The sequence below is a fragment of the Amblyomma mixtum genome, chromosome 1 (assembly GCF_055824585.1).
Source record: "Amblyomma mixtum isolate Tamu chromosome 1, ASM5582458v1, whole genome shotgun sequence".
NCBI lineage: Eukaryota > Metazoa > Arthropoda > Arachnida > Ixodida > Ixodidae > Amblyomma > Amblyomma mixtum.
In genome coordinates, this window is record NC_143012.1 from 296,145,315 (window position 1) to 296,173,110 (window position 27,796).

Consider the following 27,796-nt stretch of genomic DNA (forward strand, 5'->3'; position numbering starts at 1 on the left):
CAGACATAAAGAGTTTTGCAGTGTTGCAATGATGCTACTGCCGTCACTTCGTTTCGATAACACATGTTTGCCCTTTGAAGCATTTAGCTAGAATTCGTAGGAATTAAAGGTAGTTTAACACAACTAGAAGCTGCTAACGTAATTTGTGTTTCACTAGCACCTCTTTACTTTTTTTTTTTTTTTCGTCTGACTGCGTTGGTTTTTATCGATATATGCGTCGACGTCCTCATCCATTCACTCAGTTTCTATTCTCGCCCTTTCATTTGTTTGTCGGATATAAATGAAAAACTAAAAGGAGCTGCTAACTGGGGCTTTCAGTTTGGTTTGAGTAACAATTTTCCAGCAATATTTCATGGCCACCAACCCTTCTGTAAATCACTGTACGGCGTAACGTAGCATTTCAGTCAGCTGTATGTATGTCTTTGCAGAAGAATTGCAAGCCCCCTTAGCTCACTGAACTGCACTCATGCGCTATCAGATAAAACTTTACCGTGTGATACAGTTTAGGATGCTGTTTAGGAAACAGTCTACATGATAGGAATTGCAAGCTCTAGATGTGCTCCCGAGGAGATCGGCAGATCACTTGCTTACCTTTGCGGTCCAGCGTACACAATACCTCGATGTTTTTGTAGAAGGTAGGTCCTCGTAATCGAATAAAAGACAACATACTCTTTTAGCAGTGTTTTAAAATGGTGTTATATTTGAACTCGGAAAAGAAAAAGAAATAAAACGTATATTCAATAATTTCACGTGCTTCTCCGCGTTCGCTTCTTCATCGCATCTTAAGCGTTCAACGACTCTGTTACAGTATAACATGCCATCAACATGACGCTACTTAAGGCGGGTATACATTATACAGTTTCTCTCACACACCTGATGACTCTTAAATACATTTTCTTTTTCAAGAATGCGGTTACACACCTTCAGTCTTTTTCCTTTGTTAAGAGCTTGAGACCACATAGTTAAACTCGAGACTTCTAAAGAGGGAGGGAATAACAGAGTTTGTTTCGTTTTTCTACCCTGGCGCACACACAAACACACGCAAACATTCGCACTTATGTGCTCACACTCACGCACAAGCACACAGAACACACGCACCTCACTCTTACAATGCACATGGGAAAATGCAGCAGCCTAGACGGCTCCGTCAGCGCGGTCGATTGAAACTGACGAAGTAAACTGAGTACGAGGCGGATCGTCGATGATAGTTTTTACTGAATAATAATAGTAATTTGTCAACAGTGACAACGTGCTAGAACAACTATTCACAAGGTGTGGTGGGAAACGATGCGCACTTGGAGACAAGACACTTGCCTATCGGCGCTGGGCTTCAGAAGTAATTTGCGCGAATCCCGCGCTTTGCAGGCTTTGCTTCTGTATAAGGTCATTTCTTGCACTGGTATTACCCCTATTTTCCGATGCTCAAAGGAATAGGAAATGTGTCGTACACGCTGTTTAGTGCAGTGAAATACTTACACGAAAAGCCCCGAAAAAAAGAGCAAAAACGCGAAATTCCGATACATGTATTTTTTTTTCCTTCGCTTATGAGCATTGCATCTGAGTCGTGGTTTCATTAAGGAGATACCGAGGACTAGTTTATAACCTAGAAAAGAAATAAAAAACATAACGAAATACAGGTGTTGCCATCACCGGCGGATTCGCAAGCAAAATGAGTGCGCTGATTTCAGAGGCTACGTTACATTGTCATTTAATTCGAAACGGTGGCAACCTGTCTTTGTTGCAAGGACGTCACGGGTTTGAATCGACAGGAGGGACGATTTCAGAATGCAATTTTCTCGCCGATAAAGATGCCGTTTGCTGCCGGACAAACGTAAGCGTAGACAGAGAGAGCCGGAGAGGCAATTTTTACCGAGAACATTAATTGGATGGACTTCTCCTGAGTGCCCTCTAAGGTAACATTTCTTCTTACTTGTCATGAAACTAATGAGCCTGATATAATGCGCAGTGTAATCGAGCCCTGCTTTATCCCCTGCCCTGCCCCATACAAACGTGGGGTCGTAAAACTACACCGCTTTATAAGCTCGCCATCACGGAGCAACATCGAGCGAATCAGCAGACACACTGTGACAATTTACAGGCGAACTGTCCACAAGATTTCTCAAATACCTGGGCCTGTTTCAAAGCTGCCAACTTACTAAGTGAACTAAGGAAGAGAGAGAGAGACTTTAAGTGAACTAAGTGGCGTCGACTGGGCTTGCGAGCATTTTGCGTTGCGTACCTACTCACACAGTTTCGAACGGCCAGATTGTTGACCCTGACCCCGACAGATGGCGCCACATTGTCGGGGCTGCGGCGGCTTCGCGGAGTGGGGAGAGCGCTTTTGTGGAAATCCGAAACGTTCATTCAGTGTGAGCTTATCTTACCAGATGGCGCCACAGTGTGCACATCTTCAATCTCCTGGGCACAAATTAATGTACGCAAGAAACTTGACGCATGTAGCCTTTCTTTTGTTTTAAAATACGGAACGAAAGCATCAGCATTTTATTATAGTGTTAGTTTTAGCTTTATGGTCATTGGGTCCACCGCAACATATTCACGTCGCGAACTGCTGGTTTGCGAGCATGAACAGATTTCATACTAGGAGCTCTTACAAAGACCGTGTTATTTTCATTCCTGGAGGCATCACACATGATACGAACTTGTCAAAACGGTTCTCACACCAAGATTTCACCTACGTTTTCACCAAGGAACGCACCCGCACACGCTCACACTGAAGATACAGAAGAACAGGAGTTGTGCTGCACAGAGTTGAACACAGCCGGTGAGCCTGCAACACTGCTCCACACGATATCAGCACAGCTGCTCGAACACGCAAGCACAATGTTCAAATCGCCGGTAAAACACCAGCGGGTCGCGTTACGCACGGCGTCGTGCGAATGCGCTTCGGACATCAACGCAAAAGAGTGCAAATCAACGGGTGGCTACCTTGGTTCGGATAAACTCGCATGATGTTTCTTTCGCCCCTCTTATATGTGTAGACAGGTGTCTAGATCCTGCAGTGTAACGTTTAGGTTTAATCTCCTTCTGTATACAACGGCGCAGAGACCACGCACTGCTTGAGTGAACCGGGTTTTCGTGTACATACATGCCCACACGCAAAAGAAAGACACTCTCTTATTTTTGTGTATGACGATTCTCGAAACCTTCACCGATCGTCTAGTCAGGACAGAAATTTCTACCTTGACCGATATTTCATGCCATTCATACAAAACACACACGCACACACACTCACACGCGCGACACTTCAAGAACAGTTTGACAGCATTCGCCTTTTTTATCAGTAACACTGGGCATAAATAAAGCAAAATTCAAGCGCCTCTTCAAGGTAACGTACAATGAACAGTACAAGGGAAAGAAATGAGAGGTACAGTGGGAAGGAAAAGGCGCGCTGGTCGAAGTACAAAAAGAAGCCTTTGCGTCCAGCGACACACACGTTGGCTCAAAGAGTTGGGTAGAAGAACGAGAGAGAGAGCGGGTATATATTAGAGAAAAAGGAGGAAAACAACGTCAAAAGAAAAACAGTTCATGACTCGACGTGGGGAGGGGCAGGAAACACGGGGTCCTCCGGTGTGATAGCGCGGCGTTTTCTGTACATGCTGAACCACTGCACCACGCGCACATAGTTTCACGGAGCCAGCAACCGCGGCGGCTGCGGGCGTCAACGGGTAGTTCGTTCGTCGACACACCGTCGCATGTGTGTATATGTGTGGCACGGCACGGCGCAGTCGCTGCACGGGGTGATGAGTCCTGGGTGGGTGAGGGTTCGCGGGACTCCCTGCCGCCGGGTCAGGCGGGCAGGGAGACCTTCTTCTCGTCGTCGCTGGACTGCAGGTCACGGAGAGATGCGAGGGGGAAAAGATGACGCGTGGGCGAAGGGAGGCCAGGTCTTAACCGACAGGCGTCGTAGACTCGGCTGCGAGAAACGAAGACAGGAAATGACGTATGAGAGCGAATATCCGCATCTGTTCAGCGATCTCCGCACCAACATTCAGCACCGTGTGTTGGCATCAGGCGCAGAGAAAATTTGAATGGAGTAAGTAACTAAAATAAAAATGAAAGAATAGCCAGTTGAAGGGCACGACGTACGACACTCTAGCACCAACTAGCCCAACTTATTGACAATAGCCAACACTTTTCAAGGTGATAAGCTATGTTGGCTATTGCCAGCGTGGGAAACAGACCTCGTTTATTTCATGCTATGGCTGAGCCCCGAATGATTGTCAGAAGCCATGCGCAGTGAATAACTTTGGGCGAGATGTTATCTATACAAAGTGCACAGAAATAATCTTGGAAGCTGTCACATGCGTCGAAGTTCCTTCCGTACCGATATCGTCACGCACTTTCTTTAACCCCCTCGTATAAAACAATGCTCTTAAATAACTGCTCCGTGTACCAGATATCTGATTCGCCCTTCAATGACTAAATCCGTAATGGACACTGCTGACTCCTTTTCTGAACAAGTTGGGCGTGGGATAGCGATGGATTCAAAGTTGGGTACACTGCCTATTTCTTAAAGTGCGCTACGATATCAGTGACAGCAAACCCTGGGAGATTCCGGCGCATATCGCACTTTCAAACTACGAAAATCGTGTGCACTGACCAAGTGATACTAAGTAAAGGAGCCCGCCCACGTCATTAGGCGCGAAGTGCTTGTTTAGACATCACAGTCGCAAGAACAAAGGCCCCTCTCAAGTCCCCTACATGTACTCCAAGGCAAACATACAAGAACACTGTGAGCGGGGGGCTGTGCATTGCGCCAGGCCAGAAATGCGAATCACGAACGCATGAACACTTTATTTATTTATTTATTTATTTATTTATTTATTTACAATACCCCTAAGGGCCCTCGTGCGAGGGTATTACATAGGGGGGGGGGGGGGGGGGGGGGGCGATACAATCATAAAAATATGGCACAGGAATTTGAACAAAATACACGTAATAATGAATTAAAACTAGTAATGTACACAAATAATAACAACAAACAACGCAGAATAAAATACTCAGTAAATGCACATAATACAACAAAAATACCAAATCTGTTAGTCCGTGGTTTGCTTTAGCGAATGCTGAAACGATTGTGGGTTAACCTCAATAGCTATGTGTGATGGCAAGTTATTCCAATCTATTATAGTGCGAGGAATGAATGATTTCGCGTAGAGCAATGAACGGCATGTGATGCGTTTTATTTTGTTAACGTGGTCACGGCGAGGAAAGACTGCAGGGTGTGGCAAAAAGAAGTCGTCGTGGAGGGTGGGATGGTGATACAGTTTGTGAAGCAAGGTTAGGCGAGCGAAATGGCGTCGACATGATAGCGGTTCCAACTCGGCACGTTGTTTTAATGCTGTGACACTGGTGAAGCGTGAATAATCTGAAAAGATGAAGCGAACAGCACGGTTTTGCAGGGATTCAAGGTTGTTTATGATGTAAGCTTGATGAGGGTCCTACACGCAGTATGGAAAGTAACGCTTCGTTCTGGTTCAAAAACCAAATTTATTTTTGTGCTGTATACCTTGGAAGAAGAAAAAATGACGTTAAAGTCATCATTGCTCCCGAGACAAACTACTCAAGAAACATGTAACGTATAAACAGAGTATGATAGCCTTCACCGGCAATAAACCTGACATAACAAACTAACTTGTGCTTCTCAGTCGGACGTCGAGGATAATCTTTAACTAAAGAAAATGTTGTTTCCATTTATACTGCACGATTGTGTACGTTTCAACTTATCACTTTATCAATGCGGAAATTTAAAAAAAGCAGAACAACATAAATAAAGTAACAAATATGCTCACAACACGGGCAGGTGTGTGCAGTGAGTACCTATGAAGGAGATTTTAATGCTGATACATGGGAGTCCCGAGCGCGTCGTGCAACTAAATATTTTTGGATTAACACTGAGACCATAATTCTTTCCACGAATCGCCATTTTAAAAATATTAGCGGCGTCTACCAAAAAAAAAAAAACACTTTACATAATAGCGTCCAGTAAAGGTACACAAGACGACACACGTCGTATGCAGGTTAGCGAGAGAGAGAGAAGGGAGAGGGGGCTAATGAGTTTATAAATGCAGCACCGATTTTGCACTATGCGTGCGTAAAACGTGAAAAATGTGCTTCGCGCTGGCCACTGACCATGCGAAGCACATTTTTACGATAAGAACGTAAAAAAAAAAAGTTGCGGAAACACCGGCGATCCACCGAAAACAGCCCGATTTTTAAAACGGCCCCTTCGAAGCGAAGCCATCGGCCGCGGCGGTTTGCAGAAACCGGGAGACTCGTGTGAACCCGACCGATAGATTTCTCTTAATTAGCCGTCAGGAACACGGCTCTCTTAATCCGCGCCGAGTGCCATTAAACACGGAGAAGGAGGGCGCCAGTCGTTCAAGAGTTCTCTTCTGCCGCGCTCGCCACAGGTCGTAATACGGCGCACGGACTGAGCGCGGGGAGCGCTTTCCAATCTCAGCGCCATTACAAACACGCCGCACGTGCTGCGCGCGCGTTTTCTGGCGCCAATTCCGCGACTTTTGGCGCGAAACAAGCTGGACTGGGTACCGTGCCGCTTTGAGGCGCGCATTCGCTTACTGCGTGAATGGGTTCCGGGAAATGGGTTGATTCTCACTCGGTGTGAGAGAACATTAAGCCATCGAGGAGTGAGGCGAACGATCGTCAAGCCTCCTTACCGTAGTAAACGTACGCGTTAACCCGAATTCATGGCTGCTTGCGGCGCGAACATTACTTTCCCGTCAGATACAGGCTGCCTGTCGACGGAGCGAATGTCCATTTCGTTCTCTTCAGCGAAGCCCGGACTGAAAAGCTAGTTTAACCGCAGTGTCCCTTTGGAACTTAAAAACGCATTAATCCGCCCACCCATGCTTTGCAAACATATGTTCTTTGAATTAAATAGCGCTCTTGAGAACTCGCGGCGATAAGGTACATGTTGAGTCAAACTGTCCAACTGGCGCGATGTCGGAGAGGTTATGGAGCTTGCAGCCGAGAAGGAGTTCGAATGTTCGATTGCTGGCCGCGTTGGCGTCATTTAGATGTAGGCGAAATACACACTACAGTTGAGCACGGCCGGTGCTAAGAAGAGATAGTTAGTTGAAGACTCGCGTCATATATCTGTACTATACCCAAGTAGGGCCCCAAGTGGGCGACATTAATGCGTTGTCCACTGGGGCATGATGGCTCATGACTTGCGTGAGACTGTGAAGCGTGCAAAAAATATTTGAAAACTAGCTTCATGATACATTGCAGGACAGTTTAAAATCTTGGTGTCACAGTTCTAGTCTAGAGGTACTGTGAATGCCTTTCTACACTGCTGGTGGCGTTACGGTTATTATGGAAGTGTGTAAGTATATAGCTATATATGAATGAAGTATAGTAAGCGACTCAAACTTAGGCAATACATACTTGTTTTTATCCCGTTAGTTTTAAACGCTTTGCGTCACCGCCCAAGATTGATTCTTCAGCACCGCATGTTTCCCACAAAAGTGGCTCACAAAGCCAGTTCGTATGCACTCCTGCACAAAAGCCTTTAATCAGATGTGTGAGTGCTTACCAAACAGACGTCCCGCAATAACGTGTTCCGGAAACAACAGCAATATAATGTCCACTCCGTACCCGGCGTTCCGTCGGGTCCCAATTAGGGACGATTAATTCGATTTAGGAAGGACTAAAACAACGGAAAGAAAGAGCCTCCACTTCACGCATCGCCGTATTCGCGCAGGATGGGGGACTTAGCGTGGGTTGAAGGAAAAAGAGAACGAACGAGAGGGAAAGAAGGAAAGGAGGAGAGAGCTTGGCGGTGTGCGTATTGAAACAACGCTGGCAGTTCTTCATCTTGCTCGCAAGCACACCCGCGTTTCCTCTTTTTTTTTTCCTTTTTCCATCTTCAGTGCGTACGCTGGTGCGCCCTGTTACCCGCGACTTTCCCCCCGCTCCTTAAAAACACAATTAGCGATTGTGTTACGCGGGAAACAAAACAATTAGCTCGAACCCACGGCGGCCTATATGGGCGCCCGTTCCGATTCTGCTTCTTCCTCTTCTTCCTCTTCTTCCCACATTCCCTCCCTCGGCTCCCTTTTCCGCAGCTGCTTAACGCGCAGCCCTGCACGGGCGGCCTGCTTCTGCTATTTCGACGGGCATCGTTAGGGAAGACTTAATGCCCGCAGCGAAAGCGGGGAGTTCTCCGCACGCGGCGAGAAGCTTGTTTTTGCTCCTCAAAACGCGGCGCGGATGGCCTTCGTTGTTTTGGCGAAAACATTTTACGTTCTGCTTGGGCAATTTACCCGGCACGGATGAAAGGCGTTCCCTACTTTTGCTTCCCGGTTCCCAGTTAGGCCTTTTTTTTTAATCTTTGCCCTCGCTCGCTTCTTGTTATAATGCTCCCTCATCCGGGCCTGCTCGTGTCGCGCGCAAAACCAGCTGAGCGGATCTCGAAGAAAAATGCGTTCGCTTTTGGGGCGAGCGGGGACAAAAGAAATTCAACTTCGTAATAACGGCCGTAGTGGTGATAGGAAGAGCGTGGAACTGTGTAGAAGCAGTGAGCAGCTCTGTACATCAAACGGGCTTCTGCGTCGCAAATCTAGTTACGACGACTTAAGCGTAACGATTCCTAAAATCGACCAAGTGTAGTCAATGCATACTGCCATCGCGGTTATTTAGAAACGCTTTGACACTAGGAAGATTCTTCAATTATCAGTACCAAGCGGAGCTCACCTAAGGCAGAATGCAAATACTGTGTTGTAGTAGCAGCAGACGTAGTATTACTGTGCAATTTCTTTGGAGGAGAAATTCGAGGCCCGTGTACTGTGCGATGTCAGTGCACGTTAAAGAACCCCAGGTGGTCGAAATTTCCGGAGCCCTCCACTACGGCGCCTCTCATAGCCTTAGTCGCTTTGGGACGTTAAACCCCATAAACCAAACCAAACCATTACTGTACAGACGATGACGGGAATATATTTCTTGGAGTCTGCCTTTTCTTTTGAAGCGACAGCTTCACTCTGCTATGTAAAGCCGGTTATCGCCGTGTGTGCAACGTGACCTTCGGGAGAGCTGCGGGGACTCTGGTCTTACGTCACGGCAGGCCGTATATAGCGGGCATGGCTCTGGCAGGTGAACCCCAGAGAGCAACTTAGGAGGAAGGTGGCCCACCTAGGTCACGTGACTTGGTGGCGTCATCACCACCTCCCCAACGAATAGTGAGCAAACTGCCCATCGTGGCAGGTGCTCGAGAAGAGCAAACTGGGTCGCACAAGGCCCACCGCTTGGAGCGCCTGCATTGCAGGGCAGCAGCGCATCGCTTAACCGCTGCACCACTGCGCCAGGAGGGAGGGTGTGAGGACTCCCAGGGATCTATCAGTATAAAGTAAAGAATGGCCTTCTGCATATATGGGAATTAACCCATTACGCTATCGCGTAATGCCCTTAAGGCGGAGCTTATGTGTCTGCTGCATTTTTTTCCTAACTACAGCAGTTCAAGGGCTATGCGATGTGCTTACTATCAGCTAGAAATGAAACGCGAACAAGAGAACTGAGCCGCGAATAGCAAAATAACAACTTCTTACACAGGGCAAGCTATGTATTATAGCGGAGGCTAATGTCACTTCGAAAGCGCGAAGACTCTTCTACAGAACTGTTAATCAACCTCGCTTGTATTTGCTCTCTAGGAGCTAATATATGGGCATGTTTGTGTTGCTACCTCAGTTTTCTTGTTCGCGTTTCATTCAATGCTTACAGTACCAATAAAAAAAAAAAGCAATTTAAGTATTGGCAAGTAAGTATTTCTTAGTTGCAGTCGTTCGTACGTTACCTCGATAAGTAGGAACCGATCTCACTCAATACGTCAGGCTAAGGGTTCCCCGTCTGTACGCACACTCACTATAGAGCAGCTTGCTCCCAATCGTTGGCTCAGAAAGAAAAACAGTGTCAGGAAAAAAAAAAAGGAAACGGAAAACATTCACAGCGCATCATCTCATTGGCATGCAAGGATCCCGAAGCATTGAGCAGCCGTGCCTGCTTCTCCTCGTCCATTTGACTCGTTCCTTTATTTTCTTCTTCAGTCCCTCGGAGACTTGCCCCGCTTAGCGGAACCCGGACGCAAAACTTGCATATCCTCCTCCTCCTCCTCGTTCCTTATTCGCTTCTCGGGTCATAATCTCCCTGGCCGCTCCCGGCAAAGCGTGGCTGCATAGCTAGCTCGCGGGGCAGAAGAGGAAGGTGTGCTTTTGTCTTCTTTTTGCCCATCCCACACCCCCGTTGCAGTTTCTCGGCCGGTTCGTCGTTTCGTTTCAGAGGGAAGCCTCTTGATCGTAGTCGTCGGCGACGCCGAAGAAGGCGGCGGTGGCGGCGGTTCGGCTTCTCCGCCGAGCGGCGCGCGCGCCATCCATCAACCCATTCATCACGGGGGACAGCGGAGGTGTCGCCCTCTCTCAGCCGAGTTTATCTCACCGCCGCCGGGAATCCTTCTGCGTTTTATTTCTTCTTTTTTTTTCAGCCAGAGCAGCAACGCCTTCTTCGAGTGGCGAACGAACTCCGTGATGGCACTGCGCACGATGCACCCTTCCCATCCTAGGAGAGATGTTTCTCTCTGGGGCATGCAGATCATCCCCAGTGGAGGAGCAGGCTTTGCTTGCTTTCGGAAGCGAGTGAAATAGTGTCTTTTTTTTTTTTTTGCCTATTGAGTCAATAACGGCTGAGTCAGGCTGAGTGGCTAAAACAACGTCAGATCTTGGGCTATGGTTGGCCTTGTGACGGGTTGTCAGTAGAGGTACAGGAAGATCTAAGCTGAGCAGGAAGGCATAGCCAATGCTCCATCAAGTAAGCAAAGAAAAGAATTGCAGCCCTCGTAAGATTGGTTGGTTTAGTTGGTTTATGGGGTTTAACGTCCCAAAGCGACTCAGGCTATGAGAGACGCCGTAGTGAAGGGCTCCGGAAATTTCGACCACCTGGGGTTCTTTAACGTGCACTGACATCGAAATGACAGCTGCTCGGGACTTAAACATAATGTGTAGTCAAATCGACACAATGTCATACTGAGCTTTGAGCACATGCAATTTTCTTTCTTTATTTTTTTTTCGCTGAATGAGACGAAAGCGATGATGGAACCTTCGCTCAGCTGCTTCTACTGGTGAATTGAATTAAGTATATGTACACCTTGCTCAGGCAGGAGGTTTCATGACTGAAGGCTGGACAGCTGCCGGCTTTTGATGGTGTCTATCGATTTATGCAATTCACATTGGTGCGACTCTGCCACAGGTAATAAAAATGCGCAATTATAAAGCACAAGTGCACGAAGCTACAAATATTAAGCACCGGATTCTAATTCTCCATTCTCTTGTCTCCGTTGAAGCTGCTTCCCGTCTCTCGCGAATATTCCAAAGGCATGTCGGAGCCTAAGCCATTTTTTCAATTCATGAAGTTGAAGAAAAGTATTGTCTGGCCGGAAAAACGAACCTCAAACCACAATGTAGCTTGGCTGTACTAAATGAGCTATAACTTACACTGACAGCACGTGCCAGGGACAATGCAAATCATCGTTTAGCTAATCGAGTCGGTAGCGATATTAGTTCAAGTCAATCACCGGAATCATCACATGAAGAGATTTAATTACAAAATTACGCCGATCTCAACGTTAACTGCAATAATAATAAAAAAAAAGAAAACAACGTCCGGTTTTGTACACTGCAACCTCTTGCTGATTATTTCTTCTGCAATTTCATCTTTTTATAACTGCTAATAAACGCTCAAATTTTAAAGCGCTCTGAAGACTGCTAAGAGAAGGAACCAGAATGCAAGTACTTCCAACGCGGTGACTAGAAAACATATAACTGTCGTAAGCGATCCCAATTTTTAAGCCCGTCGCCTTCAGTACTTGGCACCAGATATTTTTTTTTTTTTTAAACGTGGCTACGAAGTCGTTAGCGACTGCGAATAAGTTTTTGCTGCGTCCTACCTTTTGAGAACATATAAATTATAGCAAACCTGTTCAAAGCGGATTCATTTACCTTCAGAAAGAGGTTCTCTTTTATTTCTGGAGTACATATTTTACATTACACCACAGTGTGTTGCTCTGGCACGGCTCTTGACACCCCAAACCTGCACCAATTGTAGGATTTTTTCTATATAAGCCGGGTAAACGAAGCAGCACTTACGGCAGTTCGAGAGCAAACAGTTTGATCACAGTTGTACGCGCAGCGGTAGCAACGCCTTTGAGACAAAGGATCATCGTTTTTTTCTTTGCAAACGGCATTATATTTGTTGCATTTTGGATGCCAATTAAATTACTTCTTGATGAACAGCGTTCATGACCACGCAAATATCTCATTATATTAATATTTGTTGCTAAAACGCGGATTGTTGCTCAGTTTCCACGAGTCCCAGAGAAACAGGTTTCCTGCAGTATTTCCCTACAAAGTAAGCCAAGCGTGGTCAGGCTGTAAATACGCCCATTTAGCGGCAGAAAAGTTTAATTTCGGTGCTTGTGGTTTCATATCTCAAATCCTAGTCTAAACAGCCTATATCAAAGCGTCTATGCTTAAACTGGGAAGGGGCGGTTTGGAATCAAGTCATAACACAAGGACACAGAAGTCAAATGAACGGGACCAGCGTAAGCTGAACGGAATTTGAGCTACTCCAACCCTCCAGCACGTAAAACGGTCGGTTGGAGGCGCAGGACGATCGTCGTCGCCTCCAGCACAGGCTGCTGTGCTGGGGGCGACGACGATCGTCCTGCGCCTCCGACCAACCGTTTTACTTCCTTTGAGTCTTGCCTTTAAAGAGGCAGCAACAAACAAGGCACCAACGGCTGCGCAACGTGCACAAACAAGTCTCAGTGGCGCAAGAGGTGCACAAAAGACGCCTCGACCGAGATGAGCTAAAAATGTAAAAGGGATGAGGCAGAACAGCGAATTCCTCGACAAACCTTTCTTCCCTTTCTGGTTCCTTTCTTCCCTATCCTCTCCCTCTGCGATGCGTACCCTTGCTTTCGATTTAATGTGTGTGTCTGGCTGTGTTGACGCTTCCGAGGCTAACGCCGACGCCCGGCCGCTGCTCCGTCTTCTTTTATTTTTCTTCCCTTTTCGGCCCGCGTTCATTTCGATCGTCGGCGGCAGCTCTGTCTCCCTTTTGTTTGTGCGCAGCCAACGCACACACAGGCGCACGTTCTTTTCCTCACTTCCTTTTTTCCCCTTTCCGTCCCTGGCTGGGCGAATGATTAATGATCGCTCGAGTGATCGAACAGCGGGAAATGGGCTCCGTTCTGCAGAGACCAGGCAGGATCTCTCTTCCGCCCTGGCTCGCTCTCTTCCTTTCACCCGAACAGCTCTATGCAGAACAGGGCGCCCGCCGGCCAAGAGCCACGCAAGGCGAGAAGCGCACAAGCAAAAGGAAAGGGGAAAAAGTGGGAGACAGGGAAGCACACGCCACGCGCTAGGGAAAGAAAGGCAAAGAGTGCCCGTGAGCGAAGGCACGCAGTCTACAGCCAGTCAGCACGGGGGCGTTATGCGGGGACAGGAAAATACGTGGAAGGAGTCTCATATTAAGGGAAGGAAACTTGGCTCGAGGGCGGCGGTGGGCGTTGAGCGTGTTTTCTTTTTCTTACCTGTTTTTTTTCTTGTGTTTATATCGACGGAAGCGTCGTGCCGTCGCACCGAAGTGGGAATACATTAGGGAAAAGTGTGCGCGAGCAGCCTGAAAACTGAGGCGAAGTTTCCTGTGAGTTACGGGATCAGATTTACCAAAGTGGGAGAACCGAAAGGTATGCGCGCTCAGTCTCTTTTTTTTTTTTTTTGTCGTATACCACGCCTTTTACAGCGACTATACAGAGATTGCCAAATACGGCGCAATTTGAAAATTTGAAACAACGATCGGCACTGTTGGCAAAACGCTGCCAAACAAAGAAGGTTGCTGCGGTGGAGAGGATGACGTGCCCATATCAGAAAACTTCCAGGTTTTCGCTAATTCTGACACAGACCACCTCAGTCAGTTTATTCGGCGGACTGACAAAAACACCTCTCAGAAGCTAGACAGATCGCTTTATAGAGCGTTCTGGTCTGAAAAGCACGGCTTCTTTGCCAGCGCACGCCGTTTTACTCCGAAAAAACTTCGAATAGTGTTGTGTGACATCGCTGATGACTCAAATACTGCACTGACCCTCTATAGAGTGATGCCCGCATAACGTCGGAGAACTACAATCGTCAGATAGTTTCAGCATAGTTGAGACCTAATCGAAGTGCTTAGCAAGCACCCAGATGGTCCGGTATACGACTACTCTAATGCGCCTCTAATGCCGGAAAGCGTGCTTTCCCAAAAGGCGTAGAGCAAAAGGAGAAGCCACCATTAACGATTTCAGCTGATGACAAGCGACATTTGCGTTCGCGCTAACACGCGTTGCTCAGAAGGAAACATTTGCTCAAGCGACATAAACCTTCCGCTCAGAGCTTTGATAAAAATAATTTGGTCCAGCAAAATACCGTTGCCTTCAGTGAGCCGTCCTCAAACATCCGCATTGTACGCCTTCTTTGGTTGTTTTCCAGATCTGCTAGCTTTTGTGATCACATTATACAAGGGACACACGCGAGAGAGAGAGAGAGCACCAACGCCAGAGATAACTGCAGAATAATTAGATTCAGTGTCTTCCAATATCTATACATTTATGCAAGCGCAACAGCAGACGTTCCCTTTTCGGCTATGCCTTGCAGTCGAAAATAAGTATCTACAGGACTACAGGTCCAACCAGCGTCTTCCCTCGGCGTCATGCAATAATCTCTTCGAAGGTAGAAAAAGAATTCCAAAATAAGACTGATCGCGTTAGAGAATGCTTACCCGGGTCGCACATACGGCCCACGCAAAACGACACGCGAAAAGACAAACAGAAACCAGCGCAACATGATGCTTTCTGATTACGTCCCCAGTGATTACCTGCAGTGTGTGGCCTTTTGTATATGATTTGAAACACTGTGACCTGTGTACGCTGTATGTAATGGCCGACGGACACGTGGAAAAGTGATCTCCCTTTCCTATCTCCTCTCTCTATCTCTCCCTCGGTTCCCTTCCCACGAGTAGGGTAGCATACTGGGCGTCACCTAGTTATCCTCCCTGCCTTTCCGTTCATCCTTCTCTCTCTCTGTCTTTAAACACCAAGTTTGGGATCTAGTGAGCTCATTCAATATGTAGTAGTGAGCTAGAATGTCTCGAAGCGACACATGGGCTACGAGGGACGCCGTGGTGCAGGGGTTCGCATTAATTCGGACCACCTGGGGTTATTTTATTTGCACGGATCTTTAAAGCACGCGAACACCTTTCACGTTTCTTCTACATCGAAGTACGGCTGGGCGTGAGTGCTCTCTTATACACAAGAAATTTTATTTGGAAGTATTAGGAGAAAGGCAACGTCAGGTTTGAAGTGGGATTATCAAACGTATTAGTTTAAGCGACGGAACTGCCAGAGAAGACGTAAGAAGTTTTTCTTGGAGTTTCTAGACGTATCTGAGCAAAGATCACCTTTTGTGGTAAAAATGTCTAGATGTAATGCGGCTATTCTGCTAGCGTAACGGTTCACTGTAATCAGACCGAATGCACGCGAACGAAACTTATACCTGCTAAAAATAATTCAGTATTTATTTGAACTTTTACCGGAGACCATACGGACTGTGCATGATTGTATTCGACACTAAGTGAAGCCCAATTAGCTCATAACGTACCTCTACTGCGAATGAAAACAACAACGCTCAGTGTAACACTTTAAATGGGTATTACAGGAGACGATGGGCCTAAAAATAATTTTAAAAACACGGCACTTATATATGGGGTACTCTCCACGTACAATTAATTTACGTCGCCAGACTGCTTTCCGCGGAAGGCGTGAAAGTGTCTTCTCGCAGCAATGCTGTAACAACATTCCATATATTTCTCAGTGATAGAATGTTTTTGAAATCAGAAAGAGACCCGCTTACACTTTTCGGGTAGTGCAACTGGAGCATGCTGCAGTTTCAATTTCAATTCAGTTTTAGACCCATGATCATCGCAGATTTCACACATACAAAGTGCGAGGTGCTACCGTAAAAATACTGGCTTTCATCCAGAGCACCCCTCAGCACACTGTGCAGAAGATATACAGGAAAAGGGAGGAAGCTACTTCTGCACATTTAAATATGCACTCCACGCCTCTCGCCCAATCGCCGGCACGAGGTTCCACTCAAAACCACAGGCGTGCGCACACGCGGAAAAGGAAAGCGTAATTTTCCTTCGAAGCCGCGGGACATATTCCGCGTGGAAATTATTTTTCATAGGCAGCCTGTGAAAACAAAGCTCGTGCGGCCTCGAGTACGGAGCGGCCGCGTTCTGCGAGCACCGGCGACACGACGCCCCGCTCTGCGAAAGTGCGCCGTCTCCGACGTGTTTGCCTCGCGCGAGCTGGCGGCGGGCTTGGGTTTCCGAAGTTAATGGATTCCAATCTGGAGAGCGTATTTCAGAGGCCACGCCGCGATGGAATATGGACAGCGAGAGGAAATGAGCGGCCGCGGATGAAAGAAAGAAGAAAAAGAAAAGCGGGGCAGGGAGAGGGAAAGAAGCTCAGTGAAGGGGCAGCACGGGGCTAGCCAGCCCATCCAAAGGGGGGCTGGAATGTTTTCGTAATTGCGTGCGAATCGCACCAGATGGCTCCAACTGCGGCGCGCTCTCGCGAGCGCGCTCTGTCGTTCTCTGGTTGCGAACGGTTGTTGCTGTTCTTTCTTGCTTAGCCGCTCGCGCGGCGCCGCTCTCGTGTACCGAGCGTTAGCCTCGTAAAACGCGTTTTCTCTCGCTATATAAGACAGGCGCATAAAGTGGCACGGGAAAGGGCGGAGGAGCGCCCTCTGGCCTCTGGCTGGCTTTAACGAGGGCAACGAGTGAGCTTCTACGAAGGCCCGGCGCCAAACGTTGGGACAACAGTTTCGCTATTCTTCACTGGTTTCATTCATTGGTAGCTTTTTTCTGCCTTCATTGATAGCACAAACGCGCATTTTTAAGAAATTCTCCAACAGTCATGCCCTATTATGCGAAAAAAAGCTCGTCAGTGTTTAATAAAGGGGCAAGCACTACTGATCTCGCGCAGTAACAGCAACCGATGACAAGTGCAAGTTCCTGTATGCGTAATGCTTCATTTTTACGTATTTGTTTTCAGGTGACTATTGATTTAGGAGTAAAGTGTAACACTCAAAAGTGTTCCTTTTTCTTTTCATATTCAAAGTTATTTGGCATTACACCATACTTCCGACTTTCTGCTCACTGGCTTCTTAAAAGTGGAACTTCAAAGTAAGGACATTGCCCTACTGTTCACACTGTACACAGGAGTGCCTGATTAGCGAGAAAACAAGTCGAATATCCGTGTTGCTAGCTAAACTGATCTCCCAACAGTTTTTAGCGCTGTTTCCTCAGAGCTGCCTAAAGTTCAGAGAGAGCTAAGAGCTGACTGCACTAAAGCCTCAACGTCTAGCCAGCTAGAACAGGCTAAGAAGAGAACAATAGCTCTCAAGAGAACCATGGGGTTGCGAAGCAGTCGCGCACGATCCAAAGGCAAACACAGTAGCGAAGATAACCTTCTTGAATAGAGATTAAACCAGAAAAACAAATCACGAAGAAGGTACTAAGCTGAGGGTACTGGACAGAGTTCTTATAGTGGATCCTTTCTCACGCTACAGTAGGGACGAAAAGAGTAACAAAGAAAGTTCCGATGATCCACGTATGGAGACCCAGCATTAAGCAACTACACAGTCTTTGTTCACAGAGAAGCAAAGCGCGCGGTAATGCACCTCATATGACACATCGACGCACCGACATTTCGGCATCAAGAGATAACAAGCGCGGTCGAGCTCCCAGCATCCATAGCTGGCGGCGCGCTAATAACACGGCCCGTACGCCAGGTAAAGCGCACCTTGCCATCATTCACACCGACAGCCCCGGGCAGAGCACATAACAAGAAGACGCCGCCTTCTGAAGATCTTCCTCGGGTCGTCGCCTCTTTTTACTGTAGCTTCCTGGTCGCGACAGCTACAGGGGGAGTCGCGGCGACGGGAGATTTTTGGCGACGTGAACAGCGGCGATAAGCGGCGCCAATTATTCCAGAGATTGGTCTCCGCGATACGTCCCCTGCGTTGCGTGCGTGCGAGCGCCTCAGCGACGCGTTGGAATTTGCATATCGGCACGTCTTCGAATCCATCACGAGCTGCTCGTGCGCGCCCGGGCTGGAGGGAGCATCGCGCCATTTGGAGCGGCGGCGTCCGCGCGCACGGGCTCAAGAGAGACAAAGCGCGCCCTCGCGCGGCCTGAGCGCGCCCCATACGCTATGTAGCCAGCAAGAGAACGCACACACACACGCATGCATGCGAAGAGGAGCACCGCGCTCACGCTTTCTGGCCAGGCAGACCTGGGCAAACAGGAGGGGGGCCTGCTGCTTCGCGACAAACGGCCGGTGACTGCTCGATAAACAAGGCTGGGGCGACGCCGCGTCGCAAACGTTGCCGGGACTTGTTGACTCAGTTGTTTTTGTTGACGACTCACAGCCAACGCGCGCGGGGAGGAAGGCGACGCCTAAACTGCGGCGATACTGGGAGCCACTGGGTAGAGGAGCTTAGCGACGGGCAGCCGAAGAGTTCATGTTTATTCATAAAGCAGTTTGCGGGGCGGTGTGGGCCAAAGCCGCTTTTAGCGGCTCGCGCCCGCTCTTCGACGCTACCTCCGGCGCCGCCAACGGCGCTGCTGCCGCACTGCGGCGCGCAAGTGGGAACGATATCGAAGTTCTAGCGACGGAGGGAGGGGAGGTAGGCGGTCCTCTATTGTTCTGTTTGCAGTATGAGGGGCGAGAAAAGGTGGTGTCCCTACAGTCTCATGGATACACGGTTCAGGACTTGCCTGTGCCGAGAAGCAAAAGCAAAAGTCTTGAACCTTCTCACGAGCTAGCGCCTACATAAGCCTTCGACCAGCCCCTTTTTATAAGTCATTCGCTGCAACAAGTTTATAAATGATGGTCCGTGAAAATTGCACTGCAGTTTTTCTTAATCCTGTGAACTTTGCACACAGGGCTATAGCTTGGAAGCAGTCAGCTGTGAGAATGCAGAATATTCGACTCAGCAAAGGATTTGGCGGTCCCAGAAGTTTCCATTACAATCCACACATTCACTCGCCTGCTGTCCGCTTAGCGGGAAAGCATATCTAGGTTCTTAATTTCATCTTCAATTACATTGTCTCTCTCTTTCTTTTACCACGTGCATTTCTACTTCCGCTTTTTTCGCCTAAAATAACCACGGACCACTTCTTTTTGTAGTCACCTTGCTAACAGAGCGAAAACAGTCGGCCAAACTTAGCAGCCGCGCGAAGATCATCTTTTCGCCCAATTGTCCATTTAAAACCAAGACTTATCTCAAAAGGAACCCGCATCCCGCATATTCAAAGCCCCCAAAAGAACCGCAAGGAATGAACGGAAAAAAAAAAAAGAGCACTGAAAGTAAAAGACAGAAAGCTTCCGAGTGCAGGGGCATACATGAACCGGTCGAGACTGTGAACCTGGTCGCCGGCGGACGCCTGGGAACAACGGAGTCGGCTCAGTGCGGGTCGCGTGGGAAGACGCGCTCCTTCTGGGCTCCGGCATATACGGCGCTCTCCTTTGATTAACTGTTGGCGCTGCTAATTAGATTCCCGGACCGCCCCTCAAGCTAGCAGCACCAGCGCTCGTGCTTCTGCTACGTGCCTGGCCCTCTCACTGCCGCGCTCGGCTCGTTGTTGGACGCCGATAAAGATACACAGGAGTAAGCCAGGTAGCACGAGAAAAGAAAAGCGGAGCTGTAAAGAAAATTAAAAAGAAAACGCCGCTGCCATAATGTCCGGACAAGGCCCGCTTTGCTCATGCTGCACCACCGTAAACGCTGAGCTTAAGTGTCGCCTCGTGCGAACCTCTTGGTCGTTCCCGTGCGCTATGGGCGACCTGTTCAGGAAGAGCGCCGTTCTATTCATGATGGTGTTTTGCACGTGGGTTCGGTGACTGGCTTGCTAATACATAAAGAAAGAGAAAAGCAAGCCGAAGCCGTTGACCTCAGCGCTGTAGTCTATACAATACTAGAAAACGATGGAAGAATGCATTACGGAAGCATCTTAGCTGACCGCGCCTGAGCTTTAAGCATTGATAGATTTAAGCATGCATAGATGATTCATCCTATGCAGGAGTACGCTAGATCACTTTGCAGAATCCTTGCTATGATTCATTTAGTGTGAATGAGGGGAGCAATGTGGTATCCTTATGCCCCATGCCATCAGCTAGCACGCACAACGTCTAACCACAAATCAGTGTTTTTGTAGAATGCGCCACCAGCGCCATCTCTAAGGGAACTTTGACAGTTCTGGCGGCAGACGGCCTCTGATCAGTATAAAAGCCTGTGCAAACCTGGAATATTTACATTCTGTTACGAATTAGCGCTGTTTTAGAGCCACTACGCTTCAAGATAAGACCGTCAGTAGGCCTACGTGATTATCGGCCAAAACACACAAAAATGTTACTGAGACTCGCTGCGTATGTTGCCGGACGTAGTCTTGAGGGACAAAGGGAACAAACATATACAACGACGTCTTTAGGAAGGGTCGACCTCGAACTAGGAGTGTGGTGCCAGCCGCATTACACTTGGCGATTGCAAAAGTGCCGCGTGAAAACATTCTGACAGTGGAAGAGAATAAAACGAGGAAGCGTTCGCTGTTACCGCGGAGGAACATCTACCCGTTAACAGAGCGACTAGAAAAATCTAGAAAAGGAACCTACCTTTTTTCTCGGCTTCTTGTCTGCTGTGACGCTCTGTTTCTATTTCTGGTGATGTTACACGTTCTGAAAAAAAGACAGAAAGTGGCTCAAGCAAAGAAGCGAAGCTGGAAGCTACAAAACTTCGCGTTTGCTTTTGAACAAAGAAATCGATCGAAGCTTTCACCTGACAACTGCCTACTTTGTATAAACGTTCATATCAAACAGAGTTAACAAGTGTTATTATCTGTCAAAAAGGAACAATGTTTCACTAGATGTAGACTAGTTCATCAGATAAGGAACGAATGCACGTCTTTTTTTTTATCGTGCTGTCAGAATAGTTGACACTAACTTATAGGGCAACTGTGGGAAAGGGACGCGATAACGACTACACCACTGCACTCTTGTCTAATATCATGCTTCCAGCTGATATCACAACATTATGCAGCAGGAATATCTTAGTTTTCTTTTGGAGGAAGCTTACTCTTCCTTCGACTTTCACTCAGAGCTACCTCAGCGGTCTATTTTTGTGACGCAGATCCGCGCGACCAGCAGAGGATCCCCGCGAATCTCAATCTGTTTTAAAACGGCCTATACCTACAGAAGTGGCGCTAAGACTACGGCTTTGTTCATTGCAACTTGCACTATGTTTTATTTTGCCGCCATAAAAGGCTCGAAAGGCTGAAGTTATCTCTTCTGTTCCTCTTCCCCATAAACCGCGCTTACATTCACGCGTAAAGAAAAAGCAGAGAACGTGAATGTTCTAAGAAAAAAAGCGACATATAAACGCAGTATGACCCCCCCCCCCCCCCTCCCCGCTTCGATTTCACTGCAGAAACCCCACAGAAAGTACACACATTTCTATTTCCAACACAGAGAAAAGCGCATTTTTTTTATTTTTAGTAAAAGAGCGGCAAAGCTGTCTGCATTATAACGTTCTGTTCTTACTTCTGCACAGTTAGGGCAGTAAAAATAAAATTGAATACAAAATTTGTCAAGCCAAAATCGGAGCATTTTTTTTTTTTTTTACAAATCCTATATTCCAGTAGTGCTTGTAGGTACAAAACCAAGGAAATCGTAGAGATATATACGGAGAACAAAACTGTCACAGCATGTGGTGCCATAAAGGGATTCCCCGACATCTACGCAGCTGTAAAAATAGCAGGTAAAGGAAAGAAGTAGAGAAAAAAAGAAAAAAAGCTTAAAAAATACGGAGACGCAGGAAATACAGAGGGGCTAGGAGAAACGGGCAGGGAAACGGGTACAGCCACGGAACGAAGAATTGTCACGACAGAAAAGAACTGAAACAAAATGGGGTGCACCGCGGGTGCAAAGGGAAGAGGATATCCCTTATTTAAACGAGCTCAATCCGTTCTGGGGAAAAGTGATCGGATCCCCATGCAAATGTCCCTCCGTCCCACTGGGCTGGATTCCGCGAAACAAGATGTCGAAGCAGTCGTTGCCAAAGCCACCGTCGCCTCGACATTTGCGGTTAGATCACAAAAAGAGGAAGGGGAAGAAGGAAGGGTGACAGAAGTTGAATTGGAAATGAGACAAAAAAAAAAAACTGTTTGGGAGGCGGAACTTATGCGCACAAAAAGTTCAGATAAATTTTTTTTTCTGGGTTCTTGTCGTAATTGCTGCACGAAATAATGTTACCAACAACAATTTAAAAGCTAGCTATCATCGCATTGCACGCAAAGAATAGGCTGTGTAAATTTGTTTAATTTCCCATTCGTCGTGGCATTAAACCGCTATTTTTCTCTCTGTGTTTCTGATTTAACGAGTGGTGAGTGATAAAAAACAGGAAGTGTCGAGTGTCTCAAAGGTTGAAAGGTCGCGTTGCCTACGACTGTTTATGCATATCTAAGAACAGAGCCTCCGCTCAGGAATTTCTTGCCTCCATAGGGCTATTTTATTTATTTCTTACTTCTGCTATTTGAGTGTAGTGCTAAAATCAACTTGACAGGAGTTCATTTTCAAATACTAAAGATAGCAGTGATTCCCAAGCAGGAGAAGGTCAAAAATGGTGCGGCCGTAAACAACGCTAAAGTTAGAAAGAATGTACAAAAAATGTTGCGACTTTGTTCCACGTACTGCTACACATTCTGTTTAGGTATGCAACCACAGGCCATGTTTCAGCTAGAGTCAGAAAGAGTCAACGCATATGTCAAAGCTTATAATTTCAATCGATATTTACGTAAATATCGATATCGGTTTTGCTGCTGGATTACACTGGAGTATCGGAAGCTGCCCTATATACGCAGTCTAGATTAACTTCCAAGCACATTCCTGTCATCCTTTAGTGAAGGTGTGCCAGCAATTTCGCAGTGCTACTTATTTCCTCGCCAGTGAAATCTTCTCTTTGAACTCAAAGGCCCAAAACCAGGGGTCGACTTGCCTCGACAACAGGCAACCATTCACCGTGGACTCGGGCTAAAGGCAGTCCGCTAAACGATGCGAGCGATAAGTAAAGAGAAGAAGAACAGTAACAAGCGCTGGTAAGTAGAGAAGCAATGCACAGCGACCCGGGCACATCACAAATTACCGCTTTCTTCCGAGTGAATGCGCAGAAAAACAGAGTCGCCGCGCGCACGCATTCTGCCGTTCTCTTCGAGACGCTAACGGCTTGCACACCAGTCGGGCCGAGGCAAAAGCATAACTAAAGCCCCCTTTGCTTCCTTTAAAACGGAGTGGCGGAAACGGCGAGATAGAAAGAAGGAAAGAAAGCCGGAGCGCGAAAGATGCGGAGGAGTGAAACCGAAAGGAAACAGCAGTGGGGACGGCACGGATGAACGCGGGCGTATTTTAATATCCCTTAAGCATCTTGCTAATGGATCTTCGGAAACGAACAGCTGTTACACCAGCCCCCCCCCCCCCCCCCCCCCCCCCCCCCACTCCCAACTCTTCCTTTCTCGCCCGTTTTCACCTTTTCCTTCCGCAAAGCCTTTCCTTTCCCTTTACGGCCTCTGACGCCGGGAGGGGCTCGACGGAAACATGCGAACGTTTACGCTTTCCATGCCTTCGTTCTTGCTGTATTTTTTTCTTGCTCTGTGTTCGTGAGAACGCGTTTTGATGCGCGCGCTCGAATGCCACCCCTGCCGGAGGAGAGTGGCTTCCCCGTTCGGCTTAAGTGCGAACTGAAAAGACTCCTTTCGATTTGCAACGGGAAACTACGAAGCCAATGATACTCTGTCGCTTTCGCCCAGCTACTTACTGGTCGAGGGTGGAAGCGGAGCAGCAAAGCCTAAATTCCCTTTTTTTTTTTGCTGTTTTTGTTAAAAGTACGGGTAGCTAGCTGCTGGTATGCAACCTGTGGCCTCAGAATGCACAAGAATTTTGCTAACGCCTACGTGCTGTCAGGAGCTACGGACCAAAATGAGTTTTAGCTTAGTAATTCAACTCACACCTCATTTAGTAACAAAAATGTGTTACAAAAGGAAGCAAATAAATGGAATTTTGTCGATGCGTAAATTGCTTCAAACGTAAAAGCTGGCGCGAAATTCTTCCGCCACGACAAAAAAAAAAGAAAAGAAAACGAGAAAAATGATTTGCGAGGGCGTCACAGCTTGTTGAGGTTTCCTAGTATACTATAAAAGGACAGCATAAAAACCGATAAGGAAAGAATAAAAACACTGTACAGGTCACAAGAATTAAGGTAAGTGGTGCAATTAAGCAAACTAATCAACAATATGCTCAGTGAGATCAGTTTTTATGATTTTCAATATGTTTAAATGAATTACATTTGGTTTCGAAGTTAAATTCGGGCACAAAAAATGAGGACACGGAACATAGTCAGCAGACAGACTAAACGGTGAGTACTCCTTGAACTAAAATGAGGTAGTCCACTGTCCGAAATAATAACTGAAAAATAGCCTTATATGAGGTTTTTGTTTTTTTTTTCTGGAGAGCGGAAGAAGGATTCCTCACAATGTTAACGTTTTTAATACTTGAAGCAGGCTAGATAGATGGATAAAATCGTAGACTCCGCATCAATGAGTGGGTACACTAGTTGAGAGCAAGACAGAGCACACAGAACCTACTACAGCTGAGTGGCTACGTTCCCTCAGTCGATTCGAAGAGATGTATCTTGTATCGAGCCTAGACACAGGACACAAGCTATTTTCAACTAACCGGTTAATAAAAATTCCATTTTTGCCGTACCCACTTCATCCAAAGCTCAAACGGTGTCGTCATAAACTTTTCTGAAGCGCGCACTCACTTTCAGTTTGTTCTTGTGCGTAACCACAGTCCTTGCCAGCGTTGGACAAACAGCAGAAGTGAAGTGCGTTGAAAATGTGACATAGACCGGACAGTCCTCTGTCCTCTTCCGAAGCATACAAACCCTCCAACGCAAGGATGCGTCGAACCCGGCTCGTGTGACGACACACATCCAGAAAACGCTTTCGCTTCCGTCTTGCGCCATTATTTCAGTATAGCGTCCGCTGCGCTAAATCCGCAGGGGTGCTAATTAATGCGAAAGCATCACTTGGCTTTGTCGACTATTTCGTGCCCGCAAAGCGTGTCGGCAGCGATTTCTTCGTTCGTGCGAAAGTTAAGCTAAAAATTATGATTGAGAGCGATAGAGGATGATGTGAGGATGATGCACGTCAAAATTTGGTCGATATGGAATAACTGGTTATATAATTATAGCCAAAAATGTCACTTAGACGTCACTTAGATTATCGGACGTCGATATAGTGAGAGGAGGTGAAAACAGTACTAGACGTCAAAATTGCGGCAAAAACGCAGCTATGCGAAAGAAGATAAAATGTCGTTGTACACCAAATTTGATTGATCTGGAGTAATTAATTATTTAGAGGCCAAAAGGTCATTCAGACATCAGAATAGCCCCGGACGTGCATATAGTGCGAGGACGTGAAAATAGCGGAAGACGTCAAAAATTGGAAGAAGTAAAAAAAGAGGCAAAGAGTCAAAAGGCAGGAAAAGAGGCAAAAATAGAGGCAAACAGTCTAAAGTGAAGCAAAGAGAGGCGACGAGTGTGAAGGAGGCATAAATATTTTTGTATACTCCCAATGCGGGTCGCCGGAATGATCTCTAACGTTTTTAATTGCGAAGGTGCTTGCTGCATGTGTTAACTGGATACCTTTCGCCCACCTGCAGCCTGCGTTGCATGTGTACCTGCAATTCACTTTCACTTCCACTTTTTTAACACGATAGCATTAAAAGCCTCATAGGGAGAAAAAAATGTGTTATCGGTCACAAAATGCTTCCTTTAGCCGGAAGGAAATGACGTCAACAGACCGGATAATCCCCACTGGATGGAGGTAAGTGGCGTCACCAGGTCGTAAGTGACGTCACTTCCGGTAAAGGCATTAACAACAACCAATTCTATCGCATTGCCGACTCAATGCAAATAGGTGTCCCTGCGAAATTTTGACGGTGTTCAACCTGTTCCTTGCGGCTTGCATCAGGTGGCCACTCAGAATAAGGCATTTAAGATGCCTCTCCGACCTTCTGAATCTCTTTCTGTTCCTCACTGCATTAATCACAAGTTTTCTCCACACCTGCTCAATCACCAGCTTGCTCTTCACAACAGGGATTGACCTCCTTAGAAGCACTTCAAGGGCAGTGATTTTACGACACAGCACCGCGCCTTCATTTGATATTACAACGTCACCTAACGCAAGTGTCCTAATAACGCAGGACCTCCCCATCAAGAGCTTAAACCTACTACTCTTTATAAATTCGAAGAGCGCAATACGGAACTCGGTTCAGAGCTTCTTTCCGTCACGTCACTACAGAACCATGCCTCCTCGCGACCCACACCTCCACATAATAGCCAAATAACCTGCGCGTCATACTTTAGTTTTCTTCATGCCTAAAACAGATGATTTAATAAAGGTGCGAGCGCTAGGTTTGCTCACACTCAAGTATCTGGATATAAATTGAATGCAGACGTTGAACGGGTGCAGCGTATTTGCAGCTACCACACTGGATCGTACCTTGGCGCGCAGCTCTTTGCGGCCATTGATGCATGTAGGTAACGTGAGTGTCGCCACCGGCCAGTCGTTCGCTTTAAATATGGCACGAGCGCTGAAACTCCAGCGGACCCAAACTGATTACGATTTATGATGTATTCCTTGTATAATATCTGCTTGCGCACCAAGAGCTCTACTTGCCTTATAACAACGTCACTTTCAATAGCAGTTACCTTATAATCACATGTAGCTAACGCGCTCCTAGGCGAGAAAAAAAAAAGAACTAAATCTCGACCTCCTTCCAATTGCTGCTGTGTAAATAGTATATTTACTTTAATTTTGACTGGACTGAATATAAAAAAGGACATTGCCTCGAACTAGAAGATACGCAGTTTAAAATAACATCCCATAAGGGTTTCGAGTTGCAAGACAATAACCGTAGCTCTTTTCTACTTTAGTTGCGAACCTTCTCAAAGAGCTCATATATTGGACATCAATATATAAAGGGCTCATATATTGGTTTGGATATATTGGATAAGGCGCATATATTGGACCAGCACAAGGAAATGAGCAGATTGTCACGCCACTCTCGGCGATCGGAAGAAACTTATCACGGCTGTTTGAAGTCCGAATTCAGTAGAAAAACACAACATCCAGGGCACTGTCGATAGCTGACCGTTCATAGACGGCGCGACCTGCTGCATACCGCTTCAATGTGACCGCAGGGAATAGCCGAGTTGCGGAAACGCAGTTCCTCAAATGGTACGATCGAAGAGCTGTGAGTAATGAGGAGGTATGGTACAAAACAGTAGGGAATTAACTCACCAGGCGGCGCTTGCTGCTGCTGCTGCGTCGTCTGCGCGTGCTGCGGCTGTGACTGCGTCTGCGCGGGCGGTGATCGGTGGTCAGCGGCGGCGCTGTTGCGTAACACCTCTTCGTACTGCGAGCGCTTCTTCTGCTCCAGCTCGAGCTGGTCCTGGATGCGCCGCCGACACCGGCGTTCCTTCTTCAGTCGCTTCTGGTACAACACTAAAACGAGGGGGAGGAAAGGAAAAAAGATAAGGCTCGATTAGTT

At 47.1% G+C, this 27,796-nt stretch overlaps 1 protein-coding gene across 4 annotated transcripts in view; it reads right to left on the bottom strand.

Moving 5' to 3' along the window:
• Positions 1 to 677: 677 nt before the first annotated feature.
• LOC149372146 (dachshund homolog 1-like) overlaps positions 678 to 27,796 on the bottom strand; it is a 240,440-nt gene continuing 213,321 nt past the window's right edge. For all 4 annotated transcript variants that reach the window (XM_089566521.1, XM_089566520.1, XM_089566519.1 and 1 more), the window contains 3 exons: positions 27,547 to 27,750; positions 20,804 to 20,866; positions 678 to 3,934 (listed from right to left, as the gene is read on the bottom strand). In XM_089566521.1, coding sequence (XP_089422647.1) covers positions 3,909 to 3,934; positions 20,804 to 20,866; positions 27,547 to 27,750 — 293 coding nt within the window. In that variant the 3' untranslated portion in view covers positions 678 to 3,908. The remainder of the gene's footprint in view (positions 3,935 to 20,803; positions 20,867 to 27,546; positions 27,751 to 27,796) is intronic.